Below are 23,540 nucleotides of genomic sequence, written 5' to 3' on the forward strand. Positions count from 1 at the left end.
AATCCACAAATATCTCAGGGACTCACTCTGGGACATTAACACAGGTTTTATACCTGTTATGGACTGAATGTTTGTGCCTCACCCACCCCAAATTAATATGCAGAAATCCTAACCCTCAATGTAATGGTCTTAGGCGATGGGGCTGTGGGGAGGTGATTAGGTCATGAAGGTAGAGCCCTCATGAATGGGATCAGTTCCCCACAGAGCTCCCTAACCCCTTTTGGCATGTGAGGACACTGAGGGGAGACAGCTGTTTGTGAACCAGAAAAAGAGCTCTCACCAGACATTGAATCTAACACCACCTTGATCTTGGAGTCTTTAGACTCTAAGAACTGTGAGAAATGTTTGTCATGTAAGTCTCCCAGTCTGTGGTATTTTTGTTATAGCAACCTGAATTGTCTAAGACACTGTGCTTCAATAAACTGCTACCCAGATTTAACAGTAATTGCTCAATGAACTGCCTTGGTTACTTTTTTGTTCTTTCAAAACCCAAAAAACTTTTTATTAAGGGAAGTTTCAAATACATACAAAATATAGAAGGACCAGTTTAATGAACCCCATGTACCCATCACCCAGCTTCAGTAGTCATCACATGACCAATCTTGTTTCATCTATACCTGCCTTAGCTCTTTCCCCCTCCCTACTACTGGATTGCTTTGAAGTATATCCTAGGCATCATGCCATTTCATCAAATAATTAAAAAAAAGATTATATAAATTATTACATGGATGATATGTATGTATTAGTACCTATTAGATATATAAATGATTGATACGTATCTATAAAAGATCCTTTAAAAAATAATTATAATTCCATGCCTAAAAATGTAAAAAATTCCCTTAGACACATGAGACATCCAGTTACTGTTAAAAATTTTCCCTATGGCCTTACAATAATTTTTAAAGTTGGCTTGCTTGCATCAGGATTCAAGTTCACACACTGCTTTTGATTGATATGCTTCTTACATCTCTTTTAATTGAGAAATTTACTTTCCCTCTTGAAACTCATGAATGCGATTATATTCATAGTCATGTTTAATATGGCATACACTTGGTATTTTATTCTAGATTGCCTAAAAATTCTGCAATGCTAACATTGTCATGTTCTTATGATAGAAGCAACATGTTCAACCAAGAAAAAAATTTAAGTATCAAAAAACATGAAAGTAGAACTATTTTTGTTGAATCACTCTGAAAATACCTGTTAACTTTTGAGGATTATTTTCTACTAATCTGTATATAGTCAAGTGTATAATTGTTATGTAGTAACTATTCCCTCTGCTATTAACCTTAGGCTTAATTTGCTCTTCCCTTTTTAGTACTTAAGGTAGAAGCTTAGATTTTCATAATTTTTTTTTTTTTTGCTTTTCTAATATAAACACTTAAAGCTATATTTTTTCTTTTAAGCATGTGGAATTTTCATTATATGATTAAAAGTATTTTCTAATCTCCCTTGTGATTCCTTTTATCTGTGTTTTTTTTAGAAATGTATTACTTAATCTCCTAATATTTGGGGGATTTTCTAGATATCTTATTGTTACTAATTTCTAATATAGTACTCTATATTAAGACTTGTTTTAATACATGTATTGAGACTTGTTTTTTGGCCTGCTTATGATTTATTCTTGGGAGTATTCTCTGAAAAGAATGTCTATTCTTTAGATGTTGTTGGATGTAGTGTCAGTTTAGGCATATTCACGTGCAAAAGAATTCATATAAAAATTAACTCAGAATGGATCAAACCTAAATGGACAAGGTAAAACTAAAACTCTTGAGAGAAAAGAGTGGGTGTATGACCTTGGATTAGGCAGTAGTTTCTCAGACATGACATCAAAAGCATAAATAACCAAAGCAAAATTGATAAATTGAATTTCATGAAAATTAAAAATGTTTATGCTTCAAAGGGCAACATCAAGAAGGTGAAAAGACAACCCACAGGATGGGAGAAAATATTTGCAAATCAGGTATCTGATTAGGGATTTGTCTCTAGAACATATAAGGAATTCTCACAACTCAATGATCAAAAGGCAACTTAATTTAAAAATGAGCCAAGGATCTGAATAGATGTTTTTCTAAAGACATACAAATAGTCATTAAGCACATGAAAAAATGCTGGTCATCATTACCCACCAGAAAAATACAAATCAGAACTATGAGGTATCACTTCACACCCAATTAATATGGCTATAGTTAAAAAATTTAAAAAAAAAGATTATAATGACTGTGGCCTGGATATGGAGAAATTGGAATGCTCAATTCCTAGTGGAAATGTAAAATGGTTGCTTTGGAAAACAGTCTGATAATTCTTCAAATGATTAAACATAGAGTTATCATATGACTCAGTAATTTAACTTCTTGGTTTATATGCAAGAGAAATGAAAACATGTCTACAAAAGATCTTGTACATGAATGTTTATAGAAGTATTATTCCCAATAGCTAAACATTCGTAATAAACAAAATGGCTATCAACTGATAGATGGGTGGTAGATCAAATATGGTCTGTTTAGTGGACTGTTACTTGGCAATAAAAAGGAGTGAAGTACTGATAAATGGCTGTTATATAGATGAACCTTGAAAACATGCTAAAAGAAAATCAGTCACAAAAGACCACATAGTATATGATCCCATTTATATGAAATATCCAGAACACGTAAATCTATAGAGACAGGAAGTGGATTAGTAGTAGCCTAGGACTGGGAACGGTGATCTATCAGGACATGGGATGTGAGTACTAAAGGCTATGGAAACATCATAAAAAAAAATTCATCATGGTGATGATTGCACAACTCTGTGAATAAACTGAAAGCCATTGAATTGTGTATACGCTTTAAGTGAATTGTATTTTCTGTGAATTATATCTGAGAATTAAAAAAAGAACAAATATACTAGGGGCACCAACGATTCAGGACAAGAGCCCTTGATATCACTTAACATCATGATGACTTTGGAAAAATAATTTCTCAACTGGAGTTAATTGATTTGAATAATTCAAGTCCACTAGGCTGAAAATAGGATAGAATGGCTCACCATGCTGGCAGTTAATTTTTTTTTAATATCATTTTCAAATGACTATGATGTTAAGAGGAGAGTAAAGTCCCAGGTAAATAAAACCTACCTGACTCGGGGGGAAAAAAAAAAAGATCAAGTTGGTCGATAATATTCATATGTTCCATATTCTTTTTTTAACTTTTTTTATTGAGTTACAGTCATTTTACAATATTGTGTCAAATTCCAGTGTAGACTGCAATTTTTCAGTTACACGTGAACATAGATTCGTTGTCCATATTCTTATTGATTTCTTTTGTTAATTTTGCTTCTGATGTTTTAAAGTTCTATTTAGTGCTATGTGTTTATAATATCTTCTTGATATATCTGACCCTCTTATGAAATAACCCTATTCATCTCTAGTTATAGAACTTACCTTGAAGTCCAATCAGCAAATATTAATATAGCTAGATCACCAGTCTTTTTTTAATACTTTTTATTTTGTATTGAAGTATAGTTGATTTACAATGTTAGTTTCAAGTGTACAGCAAGGTGATTCAGTTATATATATACACATGCAAGTATATTTTTTCTTTTCAGATTCTTTCCCATTATATGTTACTACAAGAAATTGAAAACAGTTCCCTGTGCTATGCAGTAGATCCTTGTTGCTTATTTTATATACGGTAATGTGTTAGAGCAGCATTCTTCGTTTGTTTGTTTTGTTTTTTTGCAGGGGGAGGTAGTTAGGTTTACTTATTTATTTTTTAGAGGAGGTACTGGGGATTGAACCCAGGACCTTGTGTATGCTAAGCATGCATTCTACCACTTGAGCTATACCCTCCTCCCTAGACTAGCATTCTTATAATTAGGGTGTGCATCTTGTATTTTTTCCACATTTTTACTTTCAGTGTGGCTGTATCTTTGTATTTAAAGTGTTTTCTTATAAACAGTACAATTGGGTTTTGTCTCTTTATATTGTTGACAATTTTTTTCCTTTAAACGGGAGTGTTTAGTTCATTTCCATTTAGTGTAGTTAGTGATACGTTTGGGTTTAACATGTTGATGGCTCACTGTGGACTCGGTGCCCCGGGGAAACACTGCCGTTACCCAATCAACGTGTTAATCTGCCACTTCAGCATTTGTTTTCTAATTCCCCTATCTGTTCTTTGTCCTTCTGTTCCCTCCTTTCCTGCCTTCTTTTAAATTGAGTAGTTTTTTTGTATCCCTGTTTGCCTTAGAGCCCAGCTGTTAACTGTCTGGGTAGGTCTGGAGTTCATCTTGCTCTTGAACTCTACCCTGTGCTTTCCCTGTCTTGGAAGCTCTCCCTTCGTCCTGCTTTGCATTTGGTAAAGGCTCAGTGCACCTCAGAGGGCTCTCTGTCAGCTCCTTCCTGCTCCCAGCCTTCGGTGGACTATTGCTTTGCGGGAAAGGCCTTAGGTGCTTCAGGAGGCTCTCTCAGTTCTTCTGTTCTGTCCCTGCCCCTGGTATCTTGGTTGTGCACTAGGTGCAAGCTCTGTAGGAGAGAACTGGCAGGTGGCTTGGAGCTGCTCTTTGATTAGGGCTCCACCGAATTCTAACTCCTCACATTGGCAGCTATTAAAGGTTTTTAAAAGTTCAGCTGGTTTCTCCAAACTCTCCTTTTGAGCAGATTTGGTCTTCCACCTGTCAGAGATGAAAGCAGCAGGTCATCTCTTTTTTGGGATGGAATCATCTGTGTGTGGAATTTAGTTCGTTTAGGTCTCTTTGCATCTCAGAATTGGTTTTTTTTTTTTTTTTTTTTTAAGAAAATCTATGATTTTGTGGCTTATCTACCTTCTTGTTTTAGGCTCTGGCTATTTTTAAAGTTTATATTTTTATGATTATATAGCAATGGAAGTACTTTTCAAGCATCTACAATTAATGCTTTTTTTAGTGGCTTATTGAATGACAATATCCTAATTTGGAGTAGCCAAGAAATCTGTCAAAAATCAATGAATAAATGAACAATGACATTCACGCTGGGTATTGAGTCACTGGTATTGGCCACAGATTAATATTAATAATCTGCCTTGTGACCAGTAATACACATTTACAAGATGGTGGGCAGAATTTGGGTAAGTTTATTGATAAAACACCAAATAAAGTATAGTGATTGATTATGCCGTCTTGGCTTATTTATAAACTTTATGAGTTAAAAAGAGATGCAGATGTATTCATAATTAATATGACTTATCTAGACCACTTTAGAGCCACATAAAAGGATTTAATCATAGTCATTAAAGGGATTTTGATTGTATTTTTTTAAAAATAAAGCTGATTTCTACGTTTTCCCGTAATGTTGAAAAGACTTTATGCCTCTCTCTGTTTAGTTTACAAGTCTTGATTATACTCCTTTAACTTTGTATATCTTTTAAGATTCAAAAAACTGTAGAATTTTACCTGGGTTGGCAGGTACATAGAGGAAAATCAGACATTAAATGTACAACGAATGTCTTTTTAAAAAAATTTATAAATTCTCAAACACTCAAAGTAGTGAGAATAGAATAATGAACTCCTATGCTTCTAATAAATATTGACATAGGTTAATCAATCTTGTTTATCTTGCCCACTTTATAAAAACATTATTAATTGGTTGCTGGAATATTTTAAGGCTAAATGTCTTGTTTTTTACTTGGCCTGATAGGAAAAACTTAAAGCATAATTACTATGACATAATTATATCTAACAAAGTTAATAATAATTTTTTCTGTTGCTCTCAATAATACTATAGGATGGCCTATGAAAAACTTGTTCTGAGACCAAGCACATTTTATAAACACTGTATACCTGATCCTCTTACGGTGATGTACAGTGCAGGTTATGAGAAGCAGAGTTCTGAGAAGTTTGACGATAAAGAGTTAACTTGACTTCACCAAGAACTTCCTAAATTTATTTGGCCCCAGAATCTGTTTTTAAAGTCATCTCTGTTAGCCAAAATACATTTTGGGGAATGCTGTTTTGGGAAGGAGAATGCTGCCTCTGAAGAGCAAAACAAATTTTAAACTTTAATTTAATTAATTAGGTGATTATTTGTCCATATGGCATTATTGTCATAATCATGTCATATCAATTTTTTGTTTCCCTACAATCTGCTTAATATTGATAATGTAGTGTAACACAGGTCATTCTCTTCAGGATTTTACGTTCTGAAAATCTTTCATCACACAGTATAAGCAAATTAAGTATAAGTATTTTGTTTTTCCACTAGATACTTATTTAAAAAAATCTATACATCACAGCCCCTCCAAAAACAAGGATATGCACTGGTATTGTATTGAAGGGGAAGCTAAAAATAAGATGCACAGAAACTCAAGGAAATACAAACTAAAAGATAATAGTTAGCAGTTATATTTTATTTTTAAAGAACTGGTTAAAAATAACTTTTAAAGGGTTTAAACTTAGGCAGTAGTGTGGAAATCCTCACAGGTGGTTTATGTACTCTAAAACTTAAAAAAGTTTAAGTAGTTAACTGCCAAATGTATTAAAGGAAAAAATCTTCACCTGTCCCTCTTCTTTGCTCTCTAACATTGGCATGAGTATGGAGTCAAGGGGTCATGCTCTAGTGGACCTGCCTCTCCTCTCTAAGAGAGTTTAATTGACATCTGGCTCTTGTCCCCTGCCCGCCCCTACCAGGTCTCTAGGGTAGATCTGTTGATTGCCCAAGTGTCTCTTGTCTGTACCCTATATACTATATAAATGTGTACATAGCTCTTTTTTCCATGATGCTACAAAGGTAATTTTTTTCCCATTACTTATAGTCAAACTACAACTTCAAGCAGAGGAGAGAGGGGTCGTGTCTATCAAAGGAGTGTGTGCAAACCGTTACCTTGCTATGAAGGAAGATGGAAGATTACTGGCTTCTGTAAGTAATGCTTTCTGTATTTTTTTTTAATTGAAGTATAGTTGATTTACAACGTTGTGTTATTTTCTGGTATACAGCAAAGTGATTCAGTTATACATATATGAATAGTGTTTTTCATTATAGGTTATTACAAGATGTTGAATGTAGTTCCCTGTGCTATACAGTAGGACTTTGTTGTTAATCTGTTTTACATACTGTAGTGTGTATCTCCTAATCCCAAACTCCTGATTTATCCCCCTCTCTGTTTCCCCTTTGGTAACCAAGAGTTTTTTTTCTATGTGAGTCTGTTTCTGTTTTGTAAATAAGTTCATTGTATCATATTTTAGATTCCATACATAAGTGATATCATATGATGTTTGTCTTTCTCTGACTTACTTCATTTGGTGTGATAATATCTGGGAAAATATATGTTGCTGCAAGTGGCATTATTTCACTTTTTTACTGCTATGTAGTACTCCATTGTGTGTGTGTGTGTGTGTGTGTGTGTGTGTGTGTGCGCGCGCGCGCAACACATCTTTATCCATTCATTTGTTAATGGACATTTAGGTTGCTTTCATGTCTTGGCTATTGTAAATACTGTTGCTATGAACATTGGGGTGCATGAATCTTTTTGAACTAGGGTTTCCTCCCGATAAATACCCAGGAATGGGATTGCTGGATATGGTAACTCTGTTTTTAGTTTTTTAAGGAACACAGTGGCTGCACCAATTTACATTTCCACCAACAGTATAGGAGGGTTCCCTTTTCTCCACATCCTCTCCAGCATTTATTTGTAGATTTTTTTTGATGATAGCCATTCTGACCAACGTGAGCGATACCATATTGTGGTTTTGATTTGTATTTCTCTAATAATTAGTGATGTTGAGCATCATTTCATGTGCCTGTTGGCCATCTGGATGTCTTCTTTGGAGAAATGTCTATTTAGGTCTTCTGCCCCTTTTTTTGATTGGGTTGTTTTTTTATTATTGAGTTGTATAAGCTGTTTGTATATTTTGGAAACTAAGCTTTTGTCAGTTGCTTCATTTGCAAATATCTTCTCCTATTCTGTGTCTTTTCATTTTGTTGACGGTTTCCTTTGCTGTGCAAAAGCTTTTCAGTTTGATTAGATTTTTTTTAAAACTTCTATTGTCTTGGTAGGCTGACCTAAGAAAACATTGCTATGATTTGTGTCACAGAATGTTTTTCCTGTGTTCTTCTAGGAGTTTTATGGTGTCCTGGCTTATGTTAAATCTTTTGAGCTTATTTTTGTATATAGTGTGAGGGAGTGTAACTTCATTGATTAACATGAGGCTGTCAAGCTTTTCCCACACCACTTGCTGAAAAGACTATCTTTTCTCCATTGTGTTATTTTTGCCTCTTTTGTTGAAGACTAATTGATCATAGGTGTGCAGGTTTATTTCTGGGCTCTCTATTCTGTTCCATTAATCCATATATCTGTTTTTTTTTTTTTTTTTTTTGCCAATACCAGGCTGTTTTGATTACTGTAGTTCTGTAGAATTGTTTACATTCTGGAGGATTATACCTCCAGCTTTCTTTTTTTTTCCTTCAGGATTTCTTTGGCAGTTCTGGATCTTTTGTGATAATGCTTTCTGTTTTTGTAGTTTTTTTTCTTTGTTGGCTTTTATTGCTGTGAATTTACTAGTATTGGTATTCATTAAGTCTTTATTAAGGATTTTACAGGTTTTACATCATTTAATCTTCACATTCACCCTATAAAATAGAGAGTATTATACTCCTTATTTCACAGATGCAAAAACTGAAATTCTGAGGAAGTAATAAAGTAACCAAGAAAACACAGCTCATATGAGGCAGAGCCTGGGTGGCACGCCAGGCGGTCTGGACTGCAGAGCACGAACTCTAATTCAGTGCACTTTACTGCCTTCTCTGCAAAGCTATGAAATAACAGTTTAAAAAAAAAAAACCTCCTTATATTTTGCAGTTGTCTGAAGATCATTGGGATGGAAATATAAAAATGTTCAGTTTTTAAGCTGCTTCTTTCAAATTTGACATAACAAAACCACTTGCAGTATAGACTACTAATTGAGAACGCGGGCTCCCAACCTAGGTACAGATGCTTGCTCTGCCACTTACGAGGCGTGTGTTCTAGGGCAAATTATTCTGCGTTAGTTCCCTCACCTACAGAGTAGAGACAGTAATGATCCTATCTTACAGTTTTTGTGAGGAGTAACTTAATTTATGTCAAGTGCCAAAATTGTTACTTCCTCCTCATATTACTTCTCATTTATATATAAGCTCATTAAGGACAAGGACTTTTCTTTTTTCACCTCTTAATCACAGCAGTTGGGATCCTAGCTCCTGGCCAGTACTCTTATTAATTAATGCCTCATTATTATAACTGGGATTGTATGTCTGTTGAGCAGACACTGTGGGGAATGATATAGGGAGTAGAGTGGTAAACAGGACACAGATCCACTTCTGTCTCTTTGGGGGAGTAGATAAGACATGTACCTAAGAGGGTGTGTGTATGTATGTGTATATATACATACATACACACACACACATACATACACACAAATATACACAAACCACAGTCATAATTCCAATACCAGTAGCCAGTTATAAGCACTCTGTAACCTTCCCCACGGAAGTGATGTAGCAGTACTGGGCAGTTGTGGTGTTTTGTGCTATACAGATAGTTTTTGGAAATTTTTTCTGAGTGAAGACCTTTGGATTTCTGAAGGGACTAAAACAGACTTCAGAGAAAAGGAATATTCAACCATCTGACGGATTATCTGACAAGGTATATTTATATTGATATTATATGCGTGTGAGTTTTGCAGGATAAATAAATCTGGGTGTGGTGGTGCTCTCTCTCTCCTCCTTTTTGAAGTTGAATAAATCTTGGAACCCTCTTCAAGAATAGCGGATATCTTTTGAGTATACAGTGTACTAGATGGTATCTATGCTAGGCATCAGGGTTATCAAACTGAATACAGAATTGCCTGTGCCTTTAATGAGTGACAGTCCAGGAGGCAGAAGTGTAAGTAAGTATTTGTAATAATGTGTAAGGGGTTTGGTGTGTTCCTTCTATATCTTGCAGACATGCACAGTAATCTAGGAAAGGCAAGAAGTATTATGATATGTGCCTTCTACACCATACTGCTGTCAGCAGTGGGAAGCCGTGAAGAGATTTAAGAAGAGACACAATCAGATTTGAATTAGAGAAAGATCTCTCTGGCAGTAGCGTAGAGGATGGATTTGAGGGGGCCAGGACTGGTGGACACAGACCAGTTAGAAGGCCCTGTAAGACACCAAGCAAGTGATAATGAGAACCTGGCAATAACAGAACGGAGGGGATGGAGTAAAGTCTGGCACTGAGGCTGATCAGACTGAGGAGGGGGAGAAGTCAAAGCTGACATGTAGGTTTCTATTTTGGATGAGAAACGGGGAAGAGGAGGAAAGCAAGTTCTGAGAAAAAGTAATACAGGTTCAGATTTAGTCTTCTCTAGTTTGAGTTGCCCAAGAGAAATTGAGGTGAAGACGCTCACTACACCACTGGGATTATGGGTCTGCAGCCTGGAGGGGTCTGTGCGGGTATGTTGATCTGGGTGTCATTGGCGTACAGGTAGCAGTTAAATCAGGGGAAGGAATGGCTGAGGTTTCCTAGGCAAAAAAATAAAGCTGTAAAGGACTGACTCCTTGGGACTTTGACTTCTTCCACTGTTCTTGTCTTTCTTTCCTACCAGTCTGTTGTCAACTCAAGGGGTGATGCCATACTTGGGGAATCTATTGAAGTGGCATTTTAAATATTTCCAGAACAGTGAAATAGTGGGTAATTTTGGATGACCTTGATCTTGTAGAGAGAAGAAGAGGGGTTTAACCCTACTCTTCTCACCTCAAGATGTGACATAACACATACAGTGGGAATCATGATGTCTTCTACAGTAGTGTTGATTTGGCAACTGTCAGTAAAGGTGGCGGAGAAAAGCAAGGAGAATGCATACAGCGTTTGCTTCTGTCATAACTGTGGGCAAGACTAGTCACATTGACACTAGTCAGAATGGTTTTAAAGCTCTAGACTTTGCTGTGTCTGTCTTAATCTGGTTTAGTGAGTGACTTGAAATTGTTACCTTGTGGTTTTCTACTTACTGAGATGAGAAGATCCAGTAACCAAGTAATCACAGTGGCCCTGCAAGGTGGTCATTGGAGGGGTCATTTATCTTGAGAACAACAAAAAGCTTCCTAATTGTCAAAAGTGATGAAAACAGAAGCTACTCTAAAGTGCACCCCTGAAACTACTGGGGTCCATAACAGAGGAGATAATTTAAGACAACTGACCTGAAAACTGAACGGTCTTCTCATTCTTACAGATTTCTCTACACGTTAGAATTCCGAGAATTCTGACCTCTTCTGGTAAACAGGCATTAAGCTTCCCAAACTCTTGATTCTGTACTATCAGAAGCATAAAGTGCTCTAAAATAAACTGTTTTCTAGTTTCTTTCTTAGCTAAGTAGAACCCTTCACAAGATTAAGGTCACAGCATTTTACTTAGTTTAGTCTTAAATATATTTCTATCCCTGGGATGTGTGTTAGTTCTTCTGATACAAGATTTCCTTCAAGCTGATGTAGTAAGAGTTAATTTAGCAACACTTAGAAATTTATCACAAACTCTCTGTAGGGACAAAGACACAGCTGTTACACATAAATGGAAAATTCAGGATTTATCAGTTTCCTTTGAGGAATGGCACCAGCCAAGATCCAGCTGTTCCAGCTCCCGTCATGGGATCTGTTCCTGCCAAGTTCACGAGTTAATCTCTAGTCTTCCCATTCAATTTGTGTGACTTGCTGCCTTGCCTTTTCAGCAGCTATCCTCTTTCAGATTAGTCTGGGTGGGCTGTGTCTAGTTTCAGGTGTAAAAGTAAGTATCTTTACCCCAGAACCAAGGAGGTGGTTGTTTGTGGTTCAGTTGTGGCGTATTTCTCTCTGAGTCAGATCCATAGGTGCTGAGCTGTCAAAAACAGCAACTTTCAGGCAAGAAATTAAAAGTCTTGACCCTTGGCTATTAGTGTCACCTGTGCCAGCATTAAATGGGTTGAGATGAATCACTGATGGTGAAAGACACCATAGCTGGGGATGTCAGCAGGGACCTCACTCAGGAAGAGACAACTGGCATATAGAAAAGAAAAACAAAACAATCCATAGTAACTTTGGGTGTAAGTCCAGTGTCATGACCAGTAGCCATCATTTGGGCAGGCAGATGTCCCATTTACTTGGAGAAACTTGGGTTTATGAACTTGCACTTGCCAAAGGCATAACTCTTCCCACTCTTCTTCTGCGGGGCCCCACTGCAGACTGCTGAGCTACGGCACATCCCTGGGTTCTTGTGCGTTTTGCCCTGTGTGCGATTCCTGCACTGGTGAAACATCACAGTCTCCCCTCAGAAAGAATAGTGCTCTGGATATGTAACATGTTTTGGTTTCTAAGAGTCACGTTAGGTTGATTACTACCACTTGAGTATTAACAAAGTCTAAGTTCTGTACCATTTTTTCCCTCCAACACCTTTACATATTAATAGCATGAATGCATTCAGGCTAAGGATTTCTCACTTATGTGAGAAATGTTTGAAACATTTCTTAAGGGTCTTTCCCCCTCTTCGAAGTTAGAAAAATACAAAGTTCAAAAAGTAACTATGTTTATCTGCCAAAACCTAAATTTGGAGGCCGAAGCTGAGTACTTTAATACACAACAGACTCCTTATTCCATTCCACAGCAAGATAAATTTTGTTGCTATGAGCAACAGAAGCCCAGAACAAATATTAGGACTTGTGATTTCTTCAGTGTTCAAAAATTGCATATAGTGAGGTTAACTGTAGTTTGAAGCTGAAATCACCAAAGAACCTCAGTGTTAGCATTGGTATGAAAATATTTACCTGTCTTCATCTGCTACAAAATTGCACATTGTTTTCTATGTTATGCAAAAGATTGTGATAAACTGAGCAAAATACCTCAGTATTAGAATGTGTGATTTGTGTTGACCCATAAAATACATGCAAAAATTGTTTATGTTCTCTGAGGATACATTTAATTACTGTAAATGTAAAATTCTTACTTATCAAATAACTTTCTCAGTTAAGGCACCTTATGAAATGAAACTTCTACACATAGAAAAGTAGGGAAAACAGGTTTTTGAGGGTTCACTTATCCAGACTGGCAATATATACTGATCAAATTTTTCAGAAAAATGCAGTAATTAAAGAGGAATGTATATCATTTTAAAAGATAAAATATTAAATGCAAAGATTAGTGCTTAATAAGAATCATTGCTTCCTTTAGATACTAATCTTATATATTACAGCAACCTATTTATATTACAATATGAAGATAAAATTTACTTTTAACTTTTCACAATTTGTGTCTTATTTTGTTCTGAAATAGTCAGCACTGATACTTATATCATGTCTGTTTTTAATTCCCAGAAGTGGTGTAAGCAAAAGCATTTTTGGATTCATGTTGAGCAAACTCCCTCATAAGCCAAAACTGCAAAATCAAACTACTGTAAAGGAATAAACAGTCCAAAAAACAGAACATGGGGGGAATGGTCAGGAGGGTCAAATCTAATATTTATAGCAGTTGATGAGAATTGTGAGGCCAGTGCATAAGGAAAGGAGGTGGGGGCGGGGAGGAGAATTTACTTGAGTTTCTTATTTCTTTTCTTATGCCATGGCTTAAAGATTGTCTTAAAGTTTTAAAAATTGTTAAAGATTGGGAGGGATCTTAAAGATCATCTAATCCCATCTTGTTTTACAGATGAGAAAAGGAAGGCTCAGAGAGGTTAGGCGACTTGCTCAAAGATATAAGTTAGGGATCAAGGCAAGAGTGGAGCCCAGGCCTCCTGGCTCATCAGAGATCCTCACAGATGTCGTCAGGAGAGTCAAACTCTTGCAGTGGGCCATCGGGCTTAGTTTCCTCAGAGACTAAATAGTGCATAAAGTTAGGCTGTGTTCTCTATTTCAGTTCTTAGTCTGGATTTTCCTTGGTCTTAGTTCTCTAGTTCTTATTTAGATGTTGCAGGGCCATTGAGTGGTGTTTTTATTGTAGCCTATCTGAAACAGTTTCATTTATTCTTTAATTTAGTAAATAGTTGCTGATCACTTACTATGTGCCAGGCTCTGGTACAGCAATAGAAGAGGAGGAAAACAATAGAGGAAAATCTCCACCCACATGGCATTTATAGTCTGGTGGAATAAAATTGATATGTATATATAAATAAATGATCTGTATTTGCATGTTGTAGAGCATAAAAATAAATGAGATGCTTTTATTCTTCTTAGTATAACTAGGGTTACTAAATTCAGTTACTTGAGGGATTCTTTTCGTGTGGTCATACTTGTAGCCCTAAGGTCAGGGTTTTTAAAAAATAAATCTTGATTTTAGAATAGTTTTAGGTTTACAGAAAAGTTGTGAAGATTCTATGGAGAGTTTCTACATATTCCACACCCAGTGTCTCCTATTATCAGCATGTTACTTTAATACGGTACACTTGTTACAGCTAATGAAGCAATACTGATACATCATCATTAGCTAAAGTTCATACTTTATTCATATTTCCTTAGTTTTTACCTAGTGTCCTTTTTCTGTTCCAGGAATCCATTCAGGATCCTACATTCAGTCATTCTGTCTCCTAGACTTTACTTTTTTTTTGATTACTTTGACAGTTTGAGGAGTGCTGGTCAGGTCCTTTTTAGTGTCCTTCAATTTGGATTTGCCTGGTGTTCTTGTGATTAGACAGGGGTTGTGATTGTTTGGGAGGGAGGTCACGGAAGTTAAGTACTGTTTGCATCACATCATGTAGGGGAACGTGCTTACTACCGACAGCAATAGCCTTGATTATCTGGCTGAGGTAGTGTTTGTCTCCCCAGCTGCAAAGCTGCTCCCAGCCTCACCTTTCCATACTGTATTCTTTGGAAGCAAGTCACTATACACAGTCCATATTTAAGAGATTGTGTGTGTGGGGTGGGTGGGGGTGGAATTATGCTCCTCCTTGAGGAGGGAGTATCTCCATTAATTATTTGGAATTCTTTTGTGTGAGAAATTTGTCTAATCTCCATTTATTTATTGAGTCATGAGTATCTGTATATACTCATGGATGTTTTATACTTTGGATTATAATCTAACAGTGTGTTATTTTGTTGTTCACACTGTTTCAGCTTTGGCTACTGGGAGCTTTTTCAGTTGGCTCCTGTACTCTTTAAAAACATACCCCAATCAGTGTGGGTTTTTTTTGAGCACTTCTTTACTTCATGGACCATAAGATGCTCCAGGCTTATTTTGTATATTCCCTACTCCAGCCTAGAATAAGCCATTTCTCTAAGAAGCCTTAGTTCCTTCTGTTGGAAATGGTATTAGAAAGCAAGATCTGGGTGTGTTTGTTGCTACTGAGGTGTGTTTGTGTCCAGGCCCTGTTTTACCTGATAGAGCAAGGAATACAGGCATATACTAACCTGGGTATATCTATAAATATTTCTATATTCAAATATCTGTATTAAGCTAAAAATGAGTATATACTATGTATTCAGTCCTAATCTACCAGTATCACACGAACCATTTTAGCCTTCCCCTCTGGCTTTTCTGTTTCTTCCCACTCCAGTAGTGAGAAACCTGGTTCCTACCATCTCCTAGGATGTTTTTCAATATGTATAAATATCTCACATTAATTTACTTTCTTTTTGAAATTTCAAGGTAAATTAAATATCTAGACAAAATACAAATCGAAGTATTTAAAGTGCTGATTATGCTTTTTCAAATTCTATTTAATTCTTCCCTATTCAGACACCCCTACAAGGGTAGGTTCAACTCCCAGCATCATCTTTAAAATCATTAGCATAATTGTTATCAGTGTCAACAAAAGGCTATTGGACCCGGAGCTGAGCTGGTTCATGTGGACAGCCTTCAGGGAAGCCTTGAGGTAGGGCCCCCCGCTGGCACGTGACAGATTTATGTTACTCTCATACAGGTGACATCTACATTCATTTTTTAGATTCCATACCTTTTAGGATGGAGAATAATGGCTTATTGGAACTTAACACACTTTCTAGCATTCCAAATAAATTAGTACTTTTCAAGTTCCAATTCTGTAGTTTATTAGCATTAGTGAGAAGGAAAGAAGCTTAAGTGATAGGTCTGTTGCATAGTATGTGCTCAGTAAATACCTCCAGTAAGACATCTAATGTTCATCTCAAACTCAGCATGTCCAAACGTGAATTCCTAATCTTTCCTTATACCTGTTCCCTCTCATAGCCTTCCCTTCCCCATCTCAGCAAGTCTATCATTTAGAACATAGATTTAAGTGCCATCCTTGATTCCTCTGTTTCTTTCTCACCGTGCATCGATCTATAAGGAAACTTCGTTGACTCTACCTTCAAATATATCCAGAAGCAGACAGCTTTTTACCATCTCTGCTGCTGCCACTGGGGTTGCAGTCTCCACTCTGCCTGGGTTACTGAGCAAGCCTCTAACGGGTGTCTCTATATCTGCTTTTGGCCCAGAGTAATCTTGACAGCCAGAGTAATCCTTGGAAAAATGTTGGATCATGCCACTTTTCTGTTCAAACACCTATAATGGCTTTTCATTTTCTCAGGATGGGAGCCAAAATATGTACAGTTGCTTACAAATCTGTCTCCTGACCTGTCTGACCTCATTTCCTACCCCTTTCCCTTCATACCTTCTGCTCACGCACACTGGCCGTCTCGCTGCCCTTCGCACACTCTAGACGTGATCCTGTTGTGGGGTTTTCACCCTGGCTTTCCCTGCTCTGCTTGGAATACTCTGCTCTGATCCTGGGACCTCCTTCAAGTTTGGGCTCAAATGTCGCTGTCCCAGTGGAGCCTGTTGTGGCTGTGCTATTTAACATTGCAGCCTAATCTGTACCCCCACCTTCCCAATCCCTCTTATCCTACTCAATTTTACTTTTTCCCATAGGATTTATTATATTTTCACATATAATTTACTTAGTTATGCTTATTGTTTATTGTGTTTCTCCCCCAGTAAGAATCTGAGTGGCACAAAGGCAGGAATCCTTGTTCAGTTTTGTTCACTGATGTATCCCAGTGCCTAGAAGAAAAAATATGTTAAATGAATAAATGCATTACTTGAACTGTGTGCTTTCTGTATCCCAAAATTATCCTTAAATTAAAAAAAAAATTTAATTTGATGAAAAGGTGTCAGATACATGGGCAAAGGGTGTCCACAATCTGAAATAAGTTACTAAGAGCCTTGAGTTTTAGATTCCACATTTGTTAATGAGTATATGATAATTATGTCACAGGATTGTTGTATTTAAATACAATGATGTGCATGAAAGCACTCAGTAACTTTGAATTATGGGATTTCCCAGCTCCTGGGCCTATACAGAATAGGGCCTGGAAGGCAAGGCACACTAAAAACCTTTAGAAGCTACATATCCACTTCCTCTGTGACGTCATTCCTCTGAAGAGCCCCTTTTCTCAAGTTTGAAATGGCGAGCTGTTAAATATTGAGAATAAGAAAAAAGCTCTGTAAATATCTTTATAAATATAAAATTACATTGCATCAATTTTTAACAGGAACACTGAGATCACATCTGGTGAAGATGACTTGTAAACTCAGAATGGAGGGAATTGGGAATTGTCCTTACAATGGGGCTATTAAATGCCTGCTTTTATTGAGGCTGAATTTTGGTTCTATTACTCATTAAAAAAATAATGCAATTTGTTTTCAAGTGCATAACAGCTGTTTAGTAACTTACATGTCTTAGCATTCAGCACAGATGCACAGTTCCCTTCTCTTCCCTCTGTATAAAGGTACAAGTAACCTCTGTAAAAAAAAAAAAAAAATTGTGGGTTCCATGATGTATTATCCATTTAGTCCCTGGTACTGTTTCTTTTCTCTAAAATATTAGCAACTGGCTGAGAAGGCAAATATTATTAGCATATTACATATCCCAGTTGGCCGAGCATCATAGGGAGTGCCAGCTAGCAAGGGGAGGGGGGGCACTCTGAAGTCTGACTGAACACTCAGAAATGAGCATATCAATGTCCTGAGGATGACTGAATGATGTGGTTTAGGTCTGCTTCTGGGGAATTAGCCCCTGAAGCTCAATGCTGCCCTTTCATGTTATCTTTATGATGACATGACTTTTCCTTTTTACTCTTCTACTCCTGATCTGAAACTTGGAATAGGGAAAAAGGAAGATTTTTATTGATTGCACTGAAAAATGATAAGATAAAGTAACAGGTTGACTTCAGTTAACACAAGCAGCACAGTAATTTCACCAAAGGTAGAGTGGAAGTATTGGCTATGGAATATACACATTACTCTAGGAATAAGTGTTCCATTGTTATCACATCTGGATCTCTTTGAACACCACAGGACAGTCCTGTGTATCGTATAGCTGGGTCTTTATGCTTCTTTGTAAGGCTACCTGTGATTTATTTGTATCAGAAAGTCTTAAGTTGCTTTCTTAGTAAGTTGTAAAAAAATGAGCAAATTAGATAAGTTGGTGTTTCAATTTTTAAAAGTGCAGTTAACAGTGGTCGAAATATTAAAGCCAAGTAAATACCCAGTAAGATTCTTAACTCTAGAAGCAGATTACAGGAGCTAACACCACATCCTTACTTTAGATCTAGACTGAGATACATGTTACTTACTTTTAGGTCTTTCTCAGTCCTTTACTTTTTTTTTTTAAATGGAACCTTTTTTTAAATTGAAGTATACTTGATTTATAATTTTATTTTAGTTTCTGGTGTACAGCATAGTGACTCAGTTATTTATATATATATTCTTCTTCATGATAGGTTTTTACAAGATACTGAATGTAGTTCCCTATGCTATACAGTAGGACCTTGTTGTTTATTCTGTATATAGTGGTTTGTATCTGCTAATCCCAAACTCATTTATTTCTTCCTCCCTCCCTTCCCTTTTGATAACTGTAAATTTGTTTTCTGTCTGTGTCACTTTGTTTTGTAAATAAGTTCATTTGTCTAATTTTTGTTAGATGCCACATGTAAGTGATATCATGTAATATTTGTCTTTCTCTGACTTACTGCACTTTCTATTACCTCTAGGTCCATCCACATTGCTGCAAATCGCATTATTTTATTCTTTTTTATGGCTGAGTAGTATTCTGTTGTATAAATATACCACAGCTTCTTTATCCATTCATTTGTCGATGGACATTTAGGTTGCTTCCATGTCTTGGCTATTGTAAATAGTGTTGCTATGGACACTGGAGTGCATGTATCTTTTTGAATTAGTTTCCTCTGGATATATGCCTAGGAGTGGGACTGCTGGATCATATGGTAACTAATTTTTTTAAGGAATCTCCATACTGTTTGGTATAGTGGCTGCACTAAATTATAGTCCCAACAGCAGTGTAGGAGGGTTCCCTTTTCTCCACATCCTCTCCAGCATTTCTTGTTTGTAGACTTTTAAATGATAGCTGTTCTGACCTGTGTAAGATGATACTTTATTGTAGTTTTGATTTGCATTTCTCTGATAATTAGCAATATTAAGCATCTTTTAATGTGCCTATTGGCCATCTATATGTCTTCTTTGGAGAAATGTCTGTTTAGGTCTTCTGCTCATTTTTTGATTTTTTTTTTTTTGTTTGTTTGTTACTGAGTTGTGTAAGCTGTTTATATATTCTGGAAATCAAGCCCTTGTCAGTTGCATCATTTGCAAATATTTTCTCCTATATTCAAGGTTGTCTTTTTGTTTTGTTGATGGTTTCCTTTTCTTTGTAAGTTTGATTAGGTCCCATTGGTTTATTTTTGCCTCAGTAGACTGACCTAGAAAAACATTGCTGATTATGTCAGAAAATGTTTTGCCTATGTTTTCTTCCAGACTTACGGTGTCCTGTCTTATACTTAGTCTTTAAGCCATTTTGAGTTATTTTTGTATATAGTGTGAGGGAGTGCTCTAGCTTCATTGATTACATGAGGCTATCCAGCTTTCCCAGCACCACTAGTCAGAGACTCTTTTCTCCATTGTGTATTCTTCCCTCTTTTGTCAAAGACCAATTGATTGTAGGTGTGTGGGTTTATTCTTGGGCTCTCTATTCTGTTCCATTGGTCCATGTCTTTTTTTGTGCCAATACCACACTGTTTTAATTACTGTAGCTCTGTAGTATTGATTTAATTCTGTGAGAATTATGCCTCCAGCTTTGTTCTTTTTCTTCAGTGTTGCTTTGGCAATTCTGGGTCTTTTGTGATGCCATATAAATTTTATAATTATTTGTTCTATTTCTGCGGAAAATGTCCTGGGTAGTTTGATAGGGAGCACATTAAATCTGTAGATTGCTTTTGGTAGTATGCCCAATTCTAACAGTATTAATTCTTCTGATCCAAGAGCATGGGATACCTTTCCATTTCTTTAAATCATCTTTAATTTCCTTATTAGTGTTTTAGAGTTCTCAGTGTATAAGTCTTTCACCTCCTTGGTCAGGTTTATTCCTAAGTTTTTTTTAATGCAATTTTTAAAGTGGTTTAAAAATTTTTTTTTGATATTTCATTATTAGTGTAAAGAAATGCAACAGATTTCTGTACGTTCATCTTGTAACCTGCTACCTTGCTGAATTTGTTTGTAAGCTCTAGTCATTTTTGTGGAGTCTTCAGGGTTTTCTATATATAGTATCATGTTGTCTGCATATAGTGACATTCTACCTCTTCCCTTCCAATTTTGATCCCTTTTTTCTGATTGCTGTAGCTAGTGCTTCAAATACTATGTTGAATAGAAGGGGTGAGTGCGCATCCTTGTCTTGTTCTAGATTTTAGTGGGAAAGCTTTCTTTTCAACTTTTCCCTATGTTGGCTGTGGGTCTGTCATAGGTATCTTTTATTAAGTATTATGTTTCCTTCTCAGTCCTTTACTTTTAAAACATTTTGGTTATTATGCCATCTCTTTTCATTGTTTTGCTTACTGGTGTTTTTCTCACACTTTGTGCCATTGTTTAGTTTATCTTAGAACCAAAATCTGGGAAGATATTCCAGTCTTGAATGTGGACTTCCCCAAACCTGGCTTCTTAGACTTGAATATATAGGAATTAGTTGGAATCTGATATGCTCATTAATACAAAACCATAGATTCATGTTATATCTATGTACACGTTATATTTACATGTGGAGAGATGTGTAAATATATATGGTATTCTATGAGTTGATCATTCTCATCTAATTGTAACATAAAAAAATATTTCCTCTCTTTCCTTAAAGCATGGTCGTTTGTTGACTACTCCCGTGCCAGAGGTTAAGTATCACGTGCCCCCTTGTGAAACTGACTTTTGAACATTTACCTGAAATAATGTGGCAGCCTATTTTGGACTCCATTACTTGTAATAGTATTTCCAGGTCTAACTACTTGTAAAGCTAGCTGTTTTTCCCCCTCTGCTACATAGTTGACGTAAAATGGCAGGGTAGTTTCCCTTCCCACAAGAAAGACTGCCAGAAACCAATGGGGTCTACATTACTTATTCATTATCTACTGATTTTGAGAATGCTAACCATATTATAATGTTCCAGTACAATTTTCAGCATTATATACATTAGCTATTTTCTCTACAATATTCTTTTTATGCCTTAGAACCAACATTAGTTAGTCACTAGAAACATTTGTTCAAATTTAAGGAATTGTTTCTGTGAGCAACGTACGAATAAAACCTTTCTTTATGGGAAGGTTACCCCTGGGTTGTAGTTCCAGGAGTGTTTCACTAGACTGAGAGGGGTTGTATGGGCCGTAAATACCTAAGCAGAAGCTACTGCTTTGGGTTTCCCTCAATGGAGCGTGCTGCTTGTTACTGGATGTATATACCTCTTTGTGGGGACACTAAAATCTACATACATGGGATGTTTCAAGTCTGAACTGCTGTGGTTCCTATACTACACCTGACCTGTGGGGCGAAGAATGGTCCTTGGACTGCTCCTCTGGAGAGGTGTGCTTGAAGTTGTCCTGCTGACATGCTGTGCTCCCATCCTGCTCTTCCTGCAGAATTAGGTCGTGTCAGATTTTGGCCTGTCTCACTTTAGTTTGATTGTCTGCTAAACCCAAAGCACTGTGTATTGTCATCAAATATTTATTATGAAAAGAATAATAACTACTGATTTTTCCTTTATTTTTCAGAAATGTGTTACAGACGAGTGTTTCTTTTTTGAACGATTGGAATCTAATAACTACAATACTTACAGGTCAAGGAAATACTCCAGTTGGTATGTGGCACTGAAACGAACTGGGCAGTACAAACTTGGACCCAAAACAGGACCTGGGCAGAAAGCTATACTTTTTCTTCCAATGTCTGCTAAGAGCTGATCTTAATGGCAGCATCTGATCATTTCACATGAAAGAAGAGGTATATTTTAGAAATTTGTTAATGAAAGAAGAAAAATGTGTACAGCTACCTGCTCAGTTTGGATAACTGGCCAGATAACCTTTTATCTAATAGTAAAATATTTAATCATTGCCTTAGTTAAAAAAAATTCCTGGAAAATATATAGATTTCCATTTTTTATATAGCATTTGCCTTTATCCAGTGAAGCTTACTTAGAGCTACAATCTTTCTGATAACGTTTGCTTCATTTGAAAAGAGGCTTTTAAAATGTGCACACACAAGTTTTCTTCATGGAAATCATAGACATTAGAAAATTAAAGTGAGATATTTAATCCAAATGTCCACTACTTATAAATATGAATTTAACACATTCCTGTCACAGTTTTGTAATTGTCTGGCAGTTCCTTGTGATAGAGTTTATAGAACAAGCCTGTGTAAACTGCTGGAAGTTCTTCCATGGTCAGATCTATCTTGTCAAACCCTTCTCTGTACCCGTACAGCAGCAGCCTAGCAACTCTGCTGGTGATGGGAGTTGTGTTTTCAGTCTTGACCAGGTCACTGAGATCCATCCACTCACACCTTAAGCATTCTTGCTGGCAAAAATTTATGGTGAATGAATATGGCTGTAAGCGGCAGATGAAATACATGTCTGACTTCCCAAAAGCTCCGGGATTGGTGTGTTGTTGCCGAATACTTAGGAGGGACCTGAATTCTGATTTTATACCAGTCTCTTCAAAAACTTCTCGAACTGCTGTATCTCCTAAAGAAAAAAAAGAAAAAGGTAGGGTCACATTTTCAGAAATTTAATCATCCAAGATTTTCAGATAGATTATTAAAGGTTCAAAAGCAAAACTTTACCCCAGGAAAGTAGTTTTTGATACAACTCTGTCTTCTGGACATCATGAGATACCAAAGTATTTTCTTAGATGTACAGTGCTAAGAAGCTTCTGAAGTCAGAGGAGATTCCTTTATAACCATTTGGTCATGCTCTTCTGCTTATCCTGTCAGTGGAGTCCCACCATGGTAACTTTTGGCATTTTGTGTTTTGAGATTCCAAAGAACTTGGATTCTTTCCTCCAGTACTCAAAATGCCACAGTCCTTTATCTCATCAAAAGTTTTTAAAAACCTGCAATTTATAGAATTTTATAATACAAGGGTCTTCACATTTTACATGGTTGATTTTTTAAATAATATGCAAATTTCTGGGGCAGTATTTTTACTGCCATTAACATATTTTTGTAGTGCTTTTTTTAAATATCCAGATGAACCTCCTCCATGGGACTTCTCTAACTCTGATGCTTTGTCACTGTCTCCCAGAGTGTTTATGAGAAGTCCTTAAAAAAGCCTTCCTTGCCT

The 23,540-nt window shown here is 36.4% G+C and overlaps 2 protein-coding genes across 6 annotated transcripts in view; one reads left to right on the forward strand and one right to left on the reverse strand.

Annotated features, from left to right (window-relative positions):
* The window catches only part of FGF2 (fibroblast growth factor 2), a 57,005-nt gene extending 34,042 nt beyond the window's left edge, over nt 1-22,963 (forward strand). The window contains 3 exon segments of the mRNA XM_032462950.1: nt 6,765-6,868; nt 21,979-22,054; nt 22,057-22,963. Of these exon segments, the coding sequence (XP_032318841.1) occupies nt 6,765-6,868; nt 21,979-22,054; nt 22,057-22,157 (281 nt within the window). The 3' untranslated portion in view covers nt 22,158-22,963.
* The window catches only part of NUDT6 (nudix hydrolase 6), a 66,730-nt gene continuing 51,495 nt past the window's right edge, over nt 8,306-23,540 (reverse strand). For 2 of the 5 annotated variants that reach the window (XR_004313544.1, XR_004313545.1), the window contains exons 4-6: nt 22,042-22,943; nt 17,613-17,680; nt 8,306-17,350 (exon numbers count right to left, since the gene is read on the reverse strand). Coding sequence is in view for 1 of the 5 variants with exons in the window: in XM_032462912.1 (XP_032318803.1) it covers nt 22,546-22,943 (398 nt within the window). In the remaining 4 variants the exon portion in view is untranslated. Of the gene's footprint in view, nt 17,351-17,612; nt 17,681-21,953; nt 22,944-23,540 lie in introns of those variants that run through there. The other 3 variants (XR_004313540.1, XR_004313541.1, XM_032462912.1) reach the window with 3 other exon arrangements.

The sequence above is a fragment of the Camelus ferus genome, chromosome 2, assembly GCF_009834535.1.
Source record: "Camelus ferus isolate YT-003-E chromosome 2, BCGSAC_Cfer_1.0, whole genome shotgun sequence".
NCBI lineage: Eukaryota > Metazoa > Chordata > Mammalia > Artiodactyla > Camelidae > Camelus > Camelus ferus.